At 39.6% G+C, this 20,800-nt stretch overlaps 1 protein-coding gene across 14 annotated transcripts in view; it reads right to left on the bottom strand.

Annotated features, from left to right (window-relative positions):
- The window catches only part of EYA1 (EYA transcriptional coactivator and phosphatase 1), a 349,308-nt gene that overhangs the window by 89,263 nt on the left and 239,245 nt on the right, over positions 1-20,800 (bottom strand). For all 14 annotated transcript variants that reach the window (XM_053208728.1, XM_053208730.1, XM_053208729.1 and 11 more), the window contains 2 exons: positions 19,630-19,712; positions 19,020-19,206 (listed from right to left, as the gene is read on the bottom strand). In XM_053208728.1, coding sequence (XP_053064703.1) covers positions 19,020-19,206; positions 19,630-19,712 — 270 coding nt within the window. The remainder of the gene's footprint in view (positions 1-19,019; positions 19,207-19,629; positions 19,713-20,800) is intronic.

Here is a 20,800-nt window from a genome sequence, read left to right as displayed (position 1 = left end):
AAAACTTTATTTATAAAACAGGTTTGGCTTGTGGGAGTATATAACTGTATTCATTAAAGTAACTGATGAGATGAGATGCAAGAAAGTGAGTCCACCGTGACTATGAGATTTAAGTGACTGTCACCTTACTTCCCCGGGTGATACCGCTTCTTCGAAATCGCTGCAAACATTAAATGCTAGCATTGTGATAAAGGTGATAAGTGAAACGTGTTGCTTAACTAAAGAACAAGGACCAAAATGAGGGGCTAATTTTGGGGGAACTGACAATAGAAAAGGGATTTAATGTGTACTTATTTAAAGGCCCTATCCCAGGTGGTAAGGGAGTGCGGCCACCATGAGAGCAAAATGTATTTACCTTGACTATGCAAACAAGGTTTTGGTTTTCTCATTAATATAGTTAACTGACATGCAAAATAGATGACAGATTCTCCTCGGGCTGATGCAGACCCCAGACGCACACACCTCGGGAGCGATTTTTGTGTTCTCATCTCTGACACAATGGCTCTACGCACGCACCCGTGGGACGTGGGCACTGCTCCAGGTGTGTGGCCTCGGGGGCGCTTTTTTACTGGGGTTCTCGGTAGCTGACCGACTCTGGAGGGCACGATCACAAATTACACACGCAGGCAAGCACACCAGTGACGCTGGGTGATGTGCTAAGCTAAGAAGAAGCCAAATGCCCCGCCATGGTTAAGCCACACTGTTCGCTACAGAGGAAAATGAGGAAAAGTAGGCGAAAGGGCACATGGACAAGGGGCACTTGGATTTTCCTTGCCTTGCAGTGTCCCCTAATAACTGAATCTGACAAGCATTCTTTTCCAGGCTCACCTCCAGCGCGCTGACATTTTGTAAAATGGATTCTCCTCTCCTGTAAGGCCGCCCCGCACGAGCCTCTGTAGTCAGACAGACTCTGAGCTGAAAACCGAAATTCCTATTATTCTCAAACCTGTAGAGAAACTCCAGCCGTGGCCTAAACTTCCTGCTTAAATTCTCCCGTGACAGCACACAACACCGCAGACAAGAGAGAGAATGCAGACAACACAACAGGGAAAGCTGACAACCTTTGAAAAGGCCTTTCTATATGCGTGGGTACACGTATATACACATATATGTGTTTTGAATCTTTGAAGCAAATCAAGTCACAGTCATCTGCACACTGGCTCTAATCTTCCACTCATACCACCCTTCACTCGTGGAGTTTGGGGGACGATCAGGGGAGATTTTCTCACATCGTTGCATCAACGGTCATGAATGCCACATCTGTGTGACAACAGACCGAAGTCTGAGGAACCTCACCCTTCCCACCACTGGGATTTACTGATTTACTGACGTCCACTCAGAAGACACCACGAGTAATTCTTTTTTTTTTTTTTTTTTGGTGGTCATAAACGTTTCTAAGTAGCTCTGATACATTTTCTGCGCATTCTGTCACTCCTCAACCTCCATTTCTGTTAATCTGTGAAGACAGGACAGCTTTTGTTTGGATTTGATCTCTCTCAAATTTTTGAAAGGTGTCTGTCATGCTTTCTTCTCAGGAAGCCAAGTCTCCCGCCAGTGACCCTGGTCTGCCCACCACTGTTGTGCTTGCTGGCCTAATCAGATTTAACTGATAACCTGTATCGTGGCCCAGCCTCTGAACGTGTGACCAACACAGTCACCCAGAATCGGGTGCTCAGATGGGCCCCGCACTTGGCCAGATGTTCTGCTGGGCTGTTTTTCATGACCACGCCTATTTCAGAGCCACAAGCAAGAAGCCCGGCTTCTCCTTCACTGAGAAAACAGAAGCACTCACCCTCTGCACTCTCCATGCCCAGGAAAAGCCACCTACTGGTGCTTTTAGGGAAGTCTGCCTTCCCTCTTGTTATATGGGTGACCTTTCTGCCAGTCCCTCCTTTAGGCATGAGATCCCAGCCCACCCTCACTTCTTTTACCCACTGTCCTCTTTCTTCTGGACCACTTGCACGCGCATGCAGGCTGTGTAGAGTTCGTGCCTAAAAAACACACCCCGGATTCTCCAGGTCCTGCCCCATGTGTCCGTTACCTTGCAGTACAAAGTGAAAATTACAAGAGTCGCAAATATTTGCTGCATCAATTCCCTCTCCTCCACTCCCTTTTGAGACCACGGCCATCAGGTTTTATTCTCTCCAACATTCCACTACCACTCACCTGGGTCAACATCACCAGGGACCCCCACTCTGTCAGATCCAATGGTCAAGTCCCAATTTCCACTTTTCTCAAACCTTCACCAGCCTGACACACAGCCCATCACTCCTTCTGTCTGCAACCCTTGCTTCCCTTGGCCTCTGGGAGGCCCCACTCTTGGTGGCAAGGCCAGGCTCTGTGCTTGGCTCTCTCCCTTTCTGTATTTATGCTCGCTGCCCTGGCCAAACACATCCAGGCACATAAGCTTTTTCAATGGCATTTGTGAAGACTCACAAATTTAGGCCCTCAATTATCCCATGAACATCAGACTTACTTCTCTAACAATTCACTTGCCTTTTCCCCTTGGAATTTTAACAGGTGCCACAAACTTAACATATGCTGAACAGGAATCCTAAAGTCTCCAACAATACCTCCTCTTCCTGCCACATTAATGCCCCGTATTAATAAATGGCAAATGCACTTTTCTAGCTGTTAGGGCCAAACACCATGGCGTTACCCATGATGCCGCTCTTCTTACTCTTCACGTTCAATCTGTTGACGAATCCTGAGAGCTCTACTTGCCAGTCTCTCTACCCCTAGCTACCCTCCACCCCTAGCGCCCAAGCCCGGCCCAGTTACCTCTCCCTGGGCCACTGGAACCATCTTCTGCTTGACTGCTGTGCCCCTTCTTATCTTGCTATAGCTCATTCTTGGTCCAACAACCAGGCAGATTCTTTTTAAACGTAATGACGTCATGTCACTTTTCTGCTTAAACACTTCTCGCCTCATTCAAAACAAAACAAAAATCCAAAGTCCTCCACATGCCCACGTGCCTGCTATGCTCTGGCTTCTTCCCTCCCCGCCCTCACCCCCTCCCACTCCTCTCCCCTCCACCAAGTGCTCCAATAACACTGGCTTCCTGCTGCTGCTTCCGTCCACCGAGCACGGTACCCCCTCCAGGCCTGGGGAACTGCCGTTTGCTCTCCCAGAACATTCTTCCCCTGGATTTGGAGGTGGCTCTCTACTCGGTAATTTCGGGTCTCTGCTAAGATGTTACCCTGCCAGACCACTCTTCTGAAATAGTTTATCTGCCCTAACTCTATTGATTTTACAAACCAATTCGTCCTTCCAGGCACTCTGACTACCAGATGCATTTTATATTCACTGGTGGCCTGTGTGCCGATATAAATAATATATATAAACTCCTTGAGGGCACAGACTTTTTATTATCCATTTGTTATCCTGACATTATCTGTACTTGGATTTCCTCAATGGGAAAACGAGGACAGGACCATTGTGAAGATTCTATAAGAGAATGCATGCTGGGCCACCTGGGTGGCTCAGTCAGTTAAGTGTCCCCCTCTTGATTTTCGCTCAGGTCAGAATCTCACAGTTCATGGGATCGAGCCCCAGGTTGGGCTCCGCGCTGTCAGCGCGGAGCCTGCTTGGGATTCTCTCTCTTCCTCCCTCCCCCACCCGTGCATGCTCTCTCTCTCAAAATATACTTGTTTGTTTGTTTTTAAGATAATGCATACTAAAGCATTTCATACACACATGTTACTGTGGTGGTGGGAAGTGAATTGTTCTAAGTCATCTATCTGGGCTTATCTTACTCATAACTCATAACTCTGAGTTATCTTACTCATAAAGATGACCACAAGGTGATCTTTCAGCTCAAAAATGCTTTCATTCTTCAGTGAAATTTATACATAGTGTACGTTTCTTCTGATGGAAATGATACCACCACTGAGCCCACTTAAAGGGGTACAACCCTCTAGCCTCCCTCATTTACGTCTTCATGTGCTGAGGATAAATTTATATAAGGAATCTCTGTTCCTCTATTCTTTCAGAGCGCTTTGCTGCTTCTCGTTTATTAGGTTTGGCTCTTCAGAAAAATGCTCCACGAGGACACTGAATAACCCTCTTGCTTTCTAGATCCCTGCAGAACCTAAGATAGTTTTGTAACTAACAGGTGCTCACTGAATAGCTAATGGAACGTTGAAGAACATCGTCAAACTGTCATTCACATTTGAAAGGAAAGAAACCATGCTTTCTGCCTTTCCTTCAATGAGGGAACAGTGCAATGAAGTTTAATAGCAAGATTAAGAAACAAGTCTCCAGAGAAACATGCTTCCTCAATAACCTTTATCAATATTAAAAGTGAGTCAAGGGAGGTAATTAGATGAACAAATGTACTGAAACAGACACTTTAGGGAAAACGTGAAATGGGAAACTGGAAAGGAAAGAGACTCCACAGAAAGAACAGTCTTAGAATTCTTACAGGGAGAACATTCAAAATGTCATCGGGGATGGAAAATAAAACAAACTGCAGAAGTTGCAAACACTGTCAGTGGTGGAGAAAAATGCATTCTTACATTTGGGAGGCATTTTACAATTGGCAATGTGCTTTTTTATATAAGTTAGCTGGATTGAAACAACTAACAAGCCTATTAGACACGGTAGTTTGGGTCTTCAAGCAAAAAGAAGGAAAAGATGGGCAGGTGTGTGCTCTTGGGAGGCTGTAATTATGAGAATCTTGAAGAGGTTTTTGCGCACATATTAACCAAAATAGTGACTTTCACGACGGTGGCTATAATGTAAAATTTGGAAAATAATTGCTTCCTGAACACGGAATGGACGCCGTGAATCTACTTTCTGGCTCCTAGTCTTGTTGAATAAAACATTTGAGTTTTTAGTTGTGTTTTCTGGATAATTTTTATCTTACCTTTCTCTAAAATGGGTTTAAGATAACCCACCAAAAATGCACACCATAACTACATAGCAATTAAAAAGTTAACAAGTACATTAGAAAAAACATTAAAGCGGGAAAGGTAGAAGAAAGCCAGGAGAGACAGTGGTCAGCGGAGGTCAGCTTGCCCTAAGGTCTACCGTCAAGGGCACGAATAGTTGTATACTTGTAGGGTGCGTATAACGAGACATCAATTTTTCTACGGAAACACGGGTGTTTCTAGCACAGAGACGAGACAGAGATGCCTCACAGGACTGCTCACTGAGGGGATGTTGTATGATGCCGGGAACATACCCTCATGATATATAGAACAGCAGGTTTCATAGGATTCTCACTTCTCAGGCTGACCACAGTGGACTCCATAGGGCTAACTCAGTACTTCAGATTGCAGAGCACTGAGGTGGGGCACTTTGCTTATTTTAAGGATAAAGTTTAAAACATCTAGAAGAATGAGGCCATTATGTGCCCTTCTGGTAGCTGACAGAAGCGAGTGAGCCGTGAGTGTTATGAAGCAATGAGGTAAGTGGTACCTGGGTGGCTCAGTTAGTAAAGTGTCCGACTTTGGCTCAGGTCATGATCTTGCAGTCTGAGAGTTCGAGCCCCACGTCGGGCTCTCTGCTGACAGCTCAGAGCCCGGAGCCTGTTTCGGATTCTGCCCCGCCCCTGCTCACACCCTGTCTTTCTCTCAAAAATGAATAAACATTAAAAACTTCAAAAGAAAAAAAGCAATGAGGTAAAAGGTTATATTAATAAATTACTTGGTGTGGAGTTATTATTGGTTGCTTCGTTAGGTGGAGACCCATATGCTTTACTAAGTTACCTGTGCTGAGAATGGAAAGGATATTGTCTTATGAAAATTAAGGGACCTAACCAGGGAAGATGCCCATGTGGAAGGACACAGCCCTGAGGGAAGGCTCGTGATAGTCCTCAAAAAGCTGCTTGGGATTCTCGTAGACGGACGAAGCCTTCAAAGTTACATGCCATAGAGTACGACTATAATCGTTTCGTACTGGGAGATTTTTTAAGTGGGAGTTGTCTCTGTCCTGGCCAAATACACAAACAAAACCAAAAACCTCAGCAAGATCTTGAATAAACTGTATTATATTATATTCTCAGTGAATATTCCACCTTACCAAAGAGGAGAAGACTTAAAGGAATCTTCATAACTTTAAGTTATCAGAACTCTCCCATAAAAACCTGCGTAAAATAAACTAAATGCAAATAGACTTGTTGACTAGTGCTACAGGGTTCATCAGAAGTCAGAGATTAACAAATGTTCACTGAATTAATACTAGAGAATTGCTTTGACTTCTCTATCTATATTCCATAACCATTAATTCTTTTTCACACAACCACTGACTGAGGTCTCCCAGGTAAATGAATTCCTCAGCAAGGTCTAGTAACTACATTAATGAGAGCTTTATCATCCCTGGAGAACAGCCATTACCTCCTCATAGACAACCTCATAGAAACTTCTATCATCCATCCTCACACATTTCAACCTCTGGTTTAAACCTCTCCCAGTCATAGATACCATGTGAAGGAAACTGGTGAACCACACTGTGGGGGCTTCGGTGTCTGAAACAACCACAATGCACAGTGCACCACAGTAATGATCTTCAAGAGGGAAGAAAACACACTGGCTTCCTATTGTCAGGGACCTTGCCCTTCTCATCTCCTCTATATCCCCTGGGCCAAGCACAGCACCTGGCACACAACCAGCATTTAGGAATACCTGCTAAAGGCATGCACGGAAGAAGTGAACACTTGAGGGCCTAGTAGGTGTCACTTTGCTGGCCACTTACATAATGGCGTCCTCACATTCATCCCATAGACCACGAGCGGTATTATCCTCATTTCATAGACAATGGACACATTGAAGTGCTGAGTGACCCGCCCAGAGTAAATAACAGAACCAGGATTCAAACCCAGGATAGCCCAACTCCAAATCCTTAGCGACCACTCCTTTTTCATAATTATATTCTGAGGGAGTGTGGTGCCCAAGTTCATAGAAATCCCCTGCCAGGGTGGGGTATGGGGGGGGGGGGCCCAGCCAAGTACGCCTGAGAAATACTATACACTAGATTCAATTCTCACTGCCTATGACTGCACCAAAGGATCAGAAAAGACTTAAGGTACAGGAACCCTGCTAACTTTAAAGCTAACAGTTTGTCCCCCTAACTTCTCCTTGCTTTGAAACTCATTAGAGGATCTCTGTCCCATCTTTCGTACACAGTAGTGTGGCCTAGAGCAGTGTGGGAAAGGCCAGACTACGTCATGCTTTCTCCCAAGGCCGCCATCAAGAGATGTTGACAATGACAGGCCAAGATGCTTTGAAAAGATGTAGTATTTCTGGATTCGTTATTCATAATCAGTAAAGTGAAGGTCTTCATCAGCAAAAGAACCTATAAGGTTCCTTCTAACTTTAAAATTCCTATTGCCCAATGGCTTCACGCTAAAATTGCACAAGTAGATCTGTAGATGTGAGAGAGTCGTCAATTTACAAATCCACGCTATTCCACATATTTTCAAATCGGCTGCTTGAAACTCAGAAGCTATTTTCCATAGAAACAATGGCGGGCATGATTTCTAAACCAACCCATGACCATCAAATCAATCAATAATCCAGGTGAATACTGCACACATACAATGTAAAGTACTAGAAAACTGTACTCAAATAGCAGCGGTTACATAAAAGTTTACAACAGTAAAATCTGTCAGAACCAACGGTGCTGAAGAAAATGCACTTTCCATTTTATGAAGAGGTATCAGTATTTTCAAAAGTTTTAGAAGGTGACTGTACTAGATTAAGATGCCCACTTACACTTTAAATTCGATGGCTTCTTTTTCCTTGAGACGAGAGTATCATCACCCCTACTCTTAGTGCTCATCAACCATGAGGTGCGAATGGAAAAATAAAGAAAAAAGAAAGGAACAGAGAAATTGGCAATGTAGAAAACCAGGTCCTCAGAGAAGGGTAGCAGGTGGTAGAGAAGCTGTGAAAAATTGTTCCCTACACAATTCCATGACAGGTCATTATTAAGTAGGATAAGGAGGGAGGGGGGACACAGCAAATTCAGGAAAGTGGAAAAGTGTCCTACTCGTTGTTGGATTATCTAAGATATTGATCTTGGACTGATCCTCTAATTCAGGAAATACTGAAGTACAAGATAATTATAAGACAACCTTAAATATACTATATACTTACTTCCTTATAATTTCAGGCCTACACAATTTTACGAGCAAACAGAGCTCATTCAACTATTTAACATATATTTAGCTGAATACCTGCTAATACATGCCTTTGCTGAGTTCTTGGAATAACTTAAGAAACTGAACACCCGATCGCTACTGCCTCTCTCTGTTTACATTATTTTGCTTGTTTAAAACTTCAAACACTGAGCTTCCTAGAAACAGCAGGCTTGCCTAATTAAGAATTCATGTTTGTAGTCAAGCTTTTGGAGTTAAATCCCCATGTTGTCACTGACCTCTCCTTAGCTTCTCTCTCTGTAAAATGGGGATAACGAGACCACTGCCTATCGCACGCAGCTGAATGGGAATGAACTAAGATCATGTGTGAACAGTGCTTAGAATGGTGTCTTGCACATAGCGAGTGCTCAAAAGAATCAGCTATTTTTATACTTGTATATAAAATCCACATCGAAAATACCTAGTAAATTTTTCTCTGTACGCGTATCTAGTGAAAAAAAAGTAGGATATACAACAGTGTATACAGTATTCTATTATCTTTAAGAAAAAAAATAGAAAGTATACATACTTGAAGGTGGGGGGGAAAAAGTGTCCCGGGGCAAGTGCTTTGTATAGGTTCATATAAACAACATGTATCTCTGGAAAGATACACAAGAAACTCAGCTGAAAGAAATTGGCTACCGCAGATGAAGGGGATTTTACTCTTCTCTGTAAACCCCTCTATATTTTTATAATTTTTTCCCATGCTCAAATGTTCTTATTCAGTAAATTTAAAACATTCATCAAACTTATTTGGCTGCCGAACTAGGACTAAAATTGGCAACCGTTAATCCATCCATCCTACCTTTATTTAAAATTAATCCAAATAAACCATGGGGACAAAAGGCGCAGCATAGGGAGTATAATCAGTGGTATGGTGACAGACGGTGTCTACACTTGTGGTGAGCACAGCCTAACGTACAAACTTGTCAATTTGCTACGTTGTACACCTGCAACTCGTGTAATGCTGTGTACTGTATTTCGATAAAAATAAATAAAATAAACTGACACACATCCCCCAAAGTAAATAAAAGTTAATCCAAAACGTATCCATCAAACCTTTCGATCCAAATTACGTGAGGTGGAGGGATGTTAAGTTCTTTTCTCAACCCTCTTCAATTAAAAAATTCTATCAGTAAATACTTAGGTCCTCCATCTTAAACGAGGGAACTTACTATGTTGATTTGTGTTGGTCCCATAGGACGCTTAATGCTTTACAGGAACAATGAATCAATTAGCTACAGACGAGGACAAAGTAATAAATGTTTGGGAGGGACAGTAAACTAATTTAGATAGCTCAGTAATATATGCTTTCTTGTTTTGAGTATTTATATAGAAATCACATGTTAAGTATAAATATAAGAAAGAATTGCATATTTGAATTCACGCATATTAAAATGGACTCTTCACAAGCATCCTGACTTCCAGACAACGAGCTGAAGAAATTAGTCAAACCAGTAATGAGGCACAAAACGGGAAAATTCTAAAACACTGAATTTTTTACTTCTTGGAAACACAGTCCAAAATTCAAAAATAAAGCAACTCATTTTTAAGACATGCCTGACAATATAAAACAAAAAGTGAACTTTACTTTCAAGAATTTTATAATCTAATTAAGGTTAACACTGTATCTCCTCTGGGGTGGGGGGGGAAGAAAAGAAAGAAAACCAATCCCATCAAGCTAAACAAACCCAACAACCCCAAACAAACATCTGTTTTGTTTTCTCACATCTTAATGGCCTGACTATTTTAGACACAAATATTTGTTTTGCCGACAAATGTTTCCAGAATGCTAGTTAAAACTGTTTCACTGACATAGTTTATTTTTGAGCTGAACAAACTGCAAACTTCTCCAAAGTCCACAAGGCATCAGTGAAAATGAGCTAGTACGGCCTAAAGATTTTCAAAATCGCTCGCTCGGTAAAACGTAGCGGTCGAGATGCATGCTGTTGCAAACGTCAGGATCATTTCCACAGTGAACAGATGTAGACACGTTAGGTAGTACAGACGTGGCCCAAATTTCCTGCATTTAGAAGGAAGACAGGCCAGCAGTTTAGTTTTCCATCCTGTCACACTGAATTCCTGGGAGAGCGCAGAGTTCCTCTGCTACTTTGCACAAGAATGTTCCCGGTTTTCAGGCGCTTTGCTCTACTTTCGTGTGCCTTGGCAAGGATCAAAGAAGCAGAGGGAACAAATGGTTTCCCATGCATATTGAATTCCCTCTTATACTGATTTTTCCTGTGTCACTTGAAATTTAATACTGGCCAGATTCCCGTACATCACCTTAACCAGTAAATCGTCTGCACGCAGCCAGAGCATGGAAAGGTAAATGACAACGTCTACCTTGTTGGTAAGAATTCAAATGAAGAAACACTTTGAAAAATGGACTCTTCTGTAGCATCCATACTAAAACTCATTCCTAATGAACAATGACTAGCTTTATTTCGCGTTAACCTAAAATGTTTTAGTCACCGTTTACTCTTCTCTCTCTCATGGCTTTGTATTACTTCAAAAATACAATGATGTAGGTGACTTTTCCTTTCACAAGAATTTGGCCTCAAAATTCTTGATTAACTTAATACTTCATTTAAGAGCTATGTGCCTCATTTTCCTCATCTGTAAAATGGGCCAAATAGTAACTACACCTCATGGGGGGGGGGGGGTTATAAGATTACACGTAAGCCTCTAAAAACAATTACATTTTACTATGTGTTATTATTCTGGTAACTGTCATAGTTATCATAAGATGTTCTAAGAGATTTTGGACAAAAATATGCGATCAAGACACATTGTTTAAGTACAGCACAGTAAGTGAATTACGAATGAGTTCATATTTTGATTACACATATAGGGGTCATATGATAAAAACATTTTTAAAAGAATGGCTTAAGTACTCTTTGAAGAAAGTCAATTTAAAATATTCCTTCAGGACAATTCCTCTCAAGTGGTAGTTAAATCATTTCTATCGCTTACTTGAAGAAATGTATTTTGGTTATATTGATAATAATATGCCTTAACATTTTAGTGTTTAATGTGAGAAAATAACAGTCTTGTGATGTCAGTGGCTAAGAGATGATAATATGTAAGTTCGGCTATTATCACAAAAGGAAAACATCCCAAATGGCCTTTTCTTTTTTCCTTATCTCTGTGTGTTTTTGAACCTAAAAGAAAACCACTGACTTCGTAAAGAATTGTTTTAAAAAAAAAATTTTTAATGAAATCCATCATTTAAAATTTAAAGTAACCACAGATTTAACTGCGATATTGGCTTACAGTCTTAGATTTCAGTAAGAAAAAAAAAGACTTGACTCTAATCAAAATTTTCTCTTAGAGATAGTGGAATCTGCGTTTACCACGAAGTATTCTTCAGAAACCGAACACATCCTCTAACAACAGGAAGCCATTTAATTGGGAAGATGTGAAAAATTGGACAACTGTTAAGAATGATACATACTGCACATCATCAAATCTCTAAAATTTTTCTCAAATAAAATGTTTATAAGTATACACCTCTTTAAAAGGGAGGTTTTGGGGTGCCTGGGTGGCTCAGTTGGTTGAACATCTGACTCTTGATTCAGGCTCAGGTCACGCATGGGGTTCCACACTGGGCATAAAGCCTGCTTGGGATTCTCTCTCTCTCTCTCTCTCTCTCTCTCTCTCTCTGTGCTCCTCCCCTGCTCGCATGCTTTCTCTCCCTCTCCCTTTGTCTCTAAATAAACATTAAAAAAAACTTAAAAAAAATAAAAAGGAGGGTTTTGATAATGAAAACAAAAATATTTTGAGCTAAATACAAAGAAATAAAAACATCAACTTTTGTGGGATGCAACAAAAGTAATACTTAGAATTTTACAACACTTACTGAATTTATTAGAAGATACGAAACATTTAAAATCAACAATCTAAATTTCAACCCTTAGGAAAGTAGAAAAATAAGACCAAGTTAAATCAAAAGAAAGCAGAAGAAATACTAAAATATCAGAGAAGTCAATGAAATTGAAAACAGGAAAACAATAAAGAAAAATCAATGAAACACAAAGTTGGCTCTTTGAAAGGTCAATAAAATTTATCTCTAGCTAGGATAACAAAAGCAAAAAAAAAAAGACACAAACATTAGTGTCAGAAATGAAAAAGGCCATCACTAACAATCCCAGGGATATTACATGAATAATAAAGGAATATTATGAATAACTCTAAGCCCACCCATTATATAACCTAGATGATATGAATCATTCCTTGAAAAATAATCTACTAAAACTCACACAGGAAGAAGTGATAATCTGAACAGGTTTGTATCTATTAAAGAAATTGAATCAATAATTAACCTTCCAAAACAGAAAGCACTAGGCCTAGATTGATTCACTGGTGAATTATACAAAATATTTAGGAAATAAATGGTACTGATTCTTTTCAATCTGCTCCAGAAAATAGTAGCAGAGAAAACATTTCCTAGTCTATGAGATCACTATTATCCTAATACCAAAACCAGACAAAGACATTATAAGAAATGAAAACCACAGACCAATATATCTCATGAACAGAGATGCAAAGATTCTTAAAGTATTAGCAAAACTGAATCCAACAATGTATTAAAAGATTTATACACCATGACCAAGTGGGACTTATTCCAGGTAGGAAAATCTGGTGCAACATTTGAAAATAAATTAATGTAATTCATCACATCAACAGGCAAAGGAAGACAAATCATATGATCATATCAACAGATGCAGAAAAAGCACTGGACACAATCCAACACCCATTCAGGATACAAACTCTCGGCAAACTAGGGTCAGGGGAAAACTTCCTCAAGTTGATAACAAAAAAATACCTACAAAGAACATACAACTAATATCACACTTAACGGTGAGAAACCAGAAGCTTTTGTTCCCTGAGATCGGGGGAAAAAGACAAGTATGCCTCCTCACCACTCCTGTTCAACACTGTACTGAAAGTCCTGGCTAATGCAATAAGATAAGAAAAGGAAACAAATGATATTCAGAGTAGGAAGAAAGACATAAATCTGCCTTTGTTCACAAATGACATAACTGTATAATAAAATACCAACGAATGTGGTGCCTGGGTGGCTCAGTCGGTTAAGTGTCCAACTTCAGCTCAGGTCATGATCTCATAGTTCATGGGTTTGAGCCTCGCGTCGGGCTCTGTGCTGACAGCTCAGAGCCTGGAGCCTGCTTCAGATTCTGTGTCTACCTCCCCCCCCCCCCCCGCCCCCTGCCCCGGCTCTCTCGCTCTCTCTCTCTGCCCCTCCCCCACTCTCACACTCTCTCTTAAAAATAAACATTAAAATATTTTCTTCAAAAATACCAAAGAATCAACAGAAAAACTCCTAGAACTAATAAATGATTATAGTGAAGTTTTAGGATCCAAGGATCACATACAAACATGAATTGCTTTCCTAGATACCAGCAATGAGAAATTGGAATTTGAATTAAAAATATAATGTGATTTAATTAGTACCAAAAAAATATAAATCTAAGAAACATGTATAAGATATATATGAGGAAAACTACATAACTCTGATAAAAAAACTAAAAAGGTAAACTAATGGAGAGATATTCCAAGTACATGGACAGGAAGATTCAATATTGTCAAGAGTCAATACTTTCAGTTTTTCCCACCTTGATCTTTAGATTCAATGCAATTCTAAACAAAATCTGACGAGGTTACTTGGTGGATACTGACAAGCTCACTCTAAAGTTTATGTGGAAAGGCAAAAGGCCCAGAACAGTCAACACGATATTGAAGAACACAGAGGAGTGATACTTAACTTAAAGACTTATTCTACAAAGTTATAATAATCAAGATGATGTGGCGTTGGAAAAAGAAAAGACAAACAGATCAATGAAAGACAACAGAAAGCCCAGAAATAGACCCACACAAACACAGTCAACTGATCTTTGACAAAGCAGTAAAGGTAATTCAACGTGGCAAAAGATAGGTTTCTTGACAAACAGTGCAAAAACAGGGCCATCCACATGCCAAAAAAAAAAAAAAAGGAACCTAGACACTGACTTATCACAAAAATTAGCTCAACATGGGTCAGAGACCTAAATCTAAATAGCAAAAGTGTGAAACTTCTAGGTCACTACATGGGAGAAAACCTAGGTGACCTTGGGCTTGACAATGAGTATTTAGATACAAAACCGAAAGCACGTTCCATGGAAGAAAAACTGCTCAGATGGACTTCATCCCAATCAAAAGACATCTTTCGATGTGTCTTTCAAAGACACTGTTAAGAGACAAAAAAGACAAGCCGCAGACTGGGCGAAAGCAATTGCAAACCTTATCTGATAAAGGACTTCTATCCAAAGTATATAAGAACTCTGAAAACCCAATAAGAAAACAACCTGATTAAAAGGTGGGCAAAAGATCTGAACAGGCACCTTACCAAAGAGGACATACAGAGCAAATGAGGATACGAAAACACACTCAACATCGTATTTCATCAGGGAAATGCAAATTAAAGCAACTACACACTGCTACACACCTATTAGAATGACCAAAGTCTGAAACACTGACACTACCAATGCTGACGAGGGTGTGGAGAAACAGAACTCTCATTCATTGCTTGTTGGATCACAAAATGATACAGCACTTTGGGAGACAAGTTGGCAGTTCCTTATAAAACTAAAGGTACTCTTATAATTCGGTGGTCACACTGCTAGGTATTTACTGAAGTGAGTTGAAAACTTATGTCTATACAAAAAGTCCAAGCACAAATATTTATAGTGGCGTTTCTATAATTGCCAAAATTAGAAGCCATCAAGATGGCTTTCAGTCGGGCAAGAGGAGGCTAGCGTTAACTAGTTGAAGAGTAGGTACGATTTTTTGAGACAAGTAAATTACGATTTTTCTAAATGACCCGATAAACCTCAGTGTAGTTCCCAAAGTGGATTAATACTTCTCTATTTGCAGATGATGTAACTTTTATTTTATTAAGATAGTCAAAACATGACTAACAAACTCGTTTCTTAAAATGAATGCAAAGGATTTAAAAATTGCTAAACGCAAATCTTAAAAGTTCTCATTACGAGAGCAAAAAATCTGCAACCACGTATGCTGGTAGATGTTAACTAGACTTCACCGTGGTGATCATTTCACAATACACACAAACAGCTCATCATTTTGTGCACCTGAAACTAATATAATGTTAAATATCAATTATATCTCAATAAAAAGAAACACGAATACAAAGGCACTGCTTTTAGTCTTTAAATTACAAATGATTGCAAATTTTGAGATAAAACTTTCATGTTCAAGTTACATTTTTTTAATGTATTATATCGATCTATCCAAAGGGTAATATAGCTTTCAATATTTAATTGTAAACACATTAAAATAATTTTTGAACTTAAGATTCATGAGGAGTGACATGTGTATAGGTAATACTGCATAATAGCATGAACTTAAAAGACAGCTATTCTTTATAACTTGAAAAATACATAACACCAGGATGCCTTGGCAGCTCAGGCGGTAAGCACCCAACTCTTAGTTTTGGCTCAGGTTGTGATCTCATGGTTTGTGAGTTCGAGCCCTGCGTCGAGCTCTGCACTGACAGCTCAGAGCCTGCTTGGGTTTCTCCCTCCCTCTCTTTCTGCCCCTCCTCAGCTTGCACTCTCTTAAAATATAATACCAAAAAATGAGTCCTTACATGTTTGGCCTGAAAAATCCTTGCAAGATTATATGTTTATAATGACATCACAATTTCACGAACAATACAAGAACAGATAGTACAAAGTATGGGAGGAGCGTTGCATTTACCGTATATTTATTCTGTACTTTAGAGTTCCAGGAAACCCAATTGTTCCACATGAGATCAGATAATAACTAGAGTCTAACTTAGAGTCCAGTGTAGAAAATATGGATTTTAAGCCTAAAAGACTACTAAAACTAAAAGAAAAGAACCTGAAATTATTTCAACAGAATAGACACTATTTTTCCTATTCTTTAATTTCGATTGCAAAACTAAAACATTAGATTATATGTAACCAATCATTCCTTCCAATTCTTTAATGAATTTATGTACTTTTCTCATTCAAAACTTCCATTTCATCACAGACAAGTCTATAATCTTATATACGACTAATAGGAAAATGAACACCAAAAAACCGGCTGAGTCCACAGTCATACTGCAAATGTAAACAAACCAACCAACACCAGACTAAATCTTCCTTAAATTTCTCAAGTAATCCACATTTCTTTTTAATGTGGAAACTCACTGAACTTTCCACTTCTAACTACACAAGAAAGGCTAACCTGTACACTTGTCTTTTAGTGGGAAGTGGTGAATCCAAGAGATCGGAAAAATATTATTTTCTCCCCAGTCCAATCGGTTTCTATTCTGTAACCAGAAAGATACTGAATATTGAAATGAGTACCTGACACACTAAACATTTATTCAAATACAATCTAAAATAGATCATTTAACCTTAAAATCGTCTGGACGCTTAAAAAAATCGTAAGTTTGTGTTGTTTCCTATGTGATCTCCCCAGTCTTGCACACGGCAACCCTTTTCCAAATAAAATTCACTTAAAATAACCGCACGGTCCAGAGACCAACTTTTCTGTACAATTATATTGGTATTTTTTAGCAAGTGCCCGTCACCCGTAATTTAAAAAACACAGTTAAGTCTTCACTTTGTTTTACGCTGTCTTCACTGTCAAAATGTTATGAATTAATTAAGATCACTCCGTCTTCTCATTCTATTCTTCCACAGATCCTAAAGCGTTTCTCTACTTGTTCACATAGCTATCCAATTTCAAAGCTCCTTTTAGTCCTCACGAAGTTTGCATGACCCAGATGGTTCATAGGAAAACAGGAGATCTCTCTGAAATTGGGACAAGCCATTATCTTTCCTCGTGACGCCTCTATGAAATTAACAGAGGGAAGAGAGGAAAATTCTACAACAGCTTCCACAATAAATCCAATACCTTCCGTGACAGTTTATTTTGAGAGCGATCATATAGATACTACATCTAATGAAAAGCCCTGTATACTAGGTTCTGTGAATACTGTATTTAGACATGTGAATTGCGGGAAGAATATAGCAAGCTAGTTTTTAAAAAGTGAAGGAAAATGGAATATGATAATCAGAGATAAAAAATATTTGGAGTTGAGCTGTGCAGCAGAAATAGTGTTCATAGTTAGTGAGGGTACAAGTTTAGGAATGCTGTAACTTCCTAATCGAAAACAAAATAGTGCTCACCTACATTTAAGAAGAAGGTGAAATACTAAAAACCTGAAGTTTTTTTTGGTTTTTTTTTTTTTAGTGGGGGGGGGCATCTGCTAATATTGGGAAGATAAACCTATAGTAAAGGTTAGCAAAGAGTGGGCTTTGGCTCTAAGAATAAAAGGCAAAAGGGAGAAAAGTCTGTGACTGAGGATCATAGCTCACCTCATAATCCGTGAAAAGAGAGACTACATTTTTTTTTTAATTTTTTTTTCAACGTTTATTTATTTTTGGGACAGAGAGAGACAGCATGAACGGGGGAGGGGCAGAGAGAGAGGGAGACACAGAATCGGAAGCAGGCTCCAGGCTCTGAGCCATCAGCCCAGAGCCTGACGCGGGGCTCGAACTCACGGACCGCGAGATCGTGACCTGGCTGAAGTCGGACGCTTAACCGACTGCGCCACCCAGGCGCCCCGAGACTACATTTTTTAAAGATGTTTACTTATTTGTTTTGAAAAAGGGAGAGACAGAGAGAGAGAGAGAGAGAGAGAGAGAGAGAGAGAGAGAGAGGAGTACAAGTGGGGGAGGAGAAAAGAGACGGAGAAAGAGAATCCCAAGCAGGCTCCGTCTCTGCCAGCACAGAACCACATGCAGGGCTTGAACTCACCAACTGTGAGATCATGACCTGATCTGAAACCAAGAGTCAGACGCTTAACCGAGTGAGCCACCCAGGTGCCCCAGGAGACAGCACTGTTCTTTTAATTTTTAAAAAATGTTTTCCTGATTTTTGCGTGCGCGCACGCGCGAGAGAGAGACAGAAAGACAGACAGAATAGCAGGGGAGGGACAGAGAGAATCCCAAACAGGCTCTGCAGGTGTCAGTCTACAGCCCAACATGGGGCTTGAACTCAGGAACTATGAGATCATGACCTGAGCCAAAACCAAGAGTCAGAAGCTGAGCCACCCAGGAACCCTGACACTACATTTTTAACAAGACAAAGGTGAGAAGTACAAGAGAAAAATATCAGAAATACAGGTAAAGACCAATACAGGAAGTTAAATATACAATATTAACAGTTCCAGAAAACACTAATGGAGGGAAAGAAGTATCAAAGACACAGTAGGAAAATTTCCAGAGGTGGAGAGATTTTCATCTGGAAAGGCCTATCAAGGGTGGTGCAGAAGTATGAAAATGCTCATGCCCAGTTATGAAATTAAGTAGGCCATGATGGGGGAGAAGGGTGGGCCAGGGGAATCACTGCTTTCAATTATTAACTGTGATGTTTTTTGATTTTGGAAAAACATTAAATATTTAATGATAATCAACATTAAATTTGAGGCAACATCACTTATTTTCATACTCCATATGTGGACAAATGTTTGTAATTATAGTTAATAATTCCATCTAAATATCTATAGTTATCTAAGATGTTATATACGTATCTTGAAAACTGACTATATTGACAATGAAAGGAACCTCAATTTCAGGTGCTTTTGAAGTTCCGTAATTTACACTAAAAATCTTCAGCAAATAAAAATAAAGTTAATGCCACAATCATGATGTTTGACTTACAGTTAGGCCATGCCCAAACTTGCCCAAACTGTGAAACCACTACATGCATATCTGACTATAGAAAAATGCATTTAAACCACCAGAAATAGAGCCTGCAGGACTAATAAAGCGCACGTAATTACCTGCTGCGGGATCCGTGACTGCCTGGCTGGTGATGCCAGATGGTGGCTCTTGAAGCTGGTAAGTGGCATTCGTGGACGGCGTGGTTGGGCTGGTGCTGCTGCTCGTCATATAATGTGCTGGGTACGGTGAGCTGTTATAATACTGTGCGTACTGACCCTGGCCGAAACTGGGATAAGTCGGATAGTCCTACCAAACCAACCACACGAGAATAACCTGTCAGAATATTGCTCCTCGTTTCTTACTTTCCAAAGGGCAACTATATGGTGTTTCTGGGTCTTCTCTGAATTCACAGAGGAGCACACGAGCACCCATTGACTCAAATGTCCCGACTTGCAAACAAATTGCATGTAAGATCAGGTCCACTCTTCCTATTTCTTCGATTCCATGATGCAGTACTAGGTAAAATCAAACAAATCTGAAAACCAAACACTCTGAAAACCATATAGGACTGCTAAAGAGATTTTTTTTTTAAGAAAAAAAAAATACATATATTAAAAGGCTCAGGTAAGCCCTCACAGTATACTATAAACAGATCTTTCTTTATATAAGAAAATCATCTGTTGCATTAAAAAATTTTTTTTCTGAAGTTAAACTGGCTTTTAAAATTACCTGCTGTGAACTGTTAAATCCAGAGGAATTTGTGAGTGAATTATTTCCTGTATATAATCCTGACGATGTTGTAAAACTGCTACCTAAAGCAAAATGAAAAGAAATACGGGTGACTGAACTATGCAGAATAATGTGCCCATAAGAAATCATTATTTAGATAAAACAGAGTTGAAGTTCATTGCAAACACACTTGGTTTATCTTTAAAACCAGAATCCATGGCCATGACAAAATCGTTTCTTGAAATAGTTGACAATCTTACCTTCACTGTACTGCAAAGGATTAAAGAGTAAAGAGGTTTGAATTTCTGAGGACGTAACATATAAACTGGGGACAAAATGATACATCTGTGCAAAAATATTAGTCACTGAACTTTCCATTTCAATTTGTAAAACGCACCAGGATTTTTTCATAGCTTTAAATATACGTAATGTAAAATGATGGGATCTGATGAAATGATCTTGAAAGTTCTTGCAAGCTCAAAAACCACAATGCTACTTTCGAGAACTTGAAATGCTTTCAGACTTGTTCTCGTCGTTATAATGGCCCACCGAAAAAGCTGATTATTTCACTTCACAAAAGAACAATGGCAACTCTTGAAGTCCTTCATAAGACAAGAATCAAAGAGGAAGGTGATCAATGTTTTGTGTATTCCGTGTGCTCTCTAGGTAACATTCTGTTTGCAGAACATCTACGTAGATGTGCTCAACAATAAATAGTTGTCACCGTGCAGGATACAAACACGAAAGCAAACCTCAGTTCCCTCCCTCGTTTTATTTACCATCTTATTGTGAAACTATTCAAAGCAACAATATACTATCTTTGGTGATATTAGCAAAGAGTTTTGAAAAGATCAGGGATTGGAAAGCGTGTAAAAAATGCGATTCATAGGCTGCAAAATGGGAATCCAAATAAGCACAGCCTTTCTGGCTGGGCTATCTGGTCAACATTTAAGTAACTTTTGAACAGCAATTGTACTGCCATTCACTTTAAGATAAAAAAAAAAATACGTGGACTTACGCGAAGAGATAGTTAGCAAAGATGTTCTTCAGTGTTGTTTCCAATAACAAAACCTAGAAAGCATTCTTATGTCCCTAACAGGTGTGATTCAGAAAGCAGAACCCTCTGAAGACACTGCAATGGTATTACGATAATGCTGAATTACATGGACAA

This window comes from Acinonyx jubatus, chromosome F2 (assembly GCF_027475565.1).
Source record: "Acinonyx jubatus isolate Ajub_Pintada_27869175 chromosome F2, VMU_Ajub_asm_v1.0, whole genome shotgun sequence".
Taxonomy (NCBI): domain Eukaryota; kingdom Metazoa; phylum Chordata; class Mammalia; order Carnivora; family Felidae; genus Acinonyx; species Acinonyx jubatus.
This window is presented reverse-complemented; position numbering and strand designations above follow the sequence as displayed.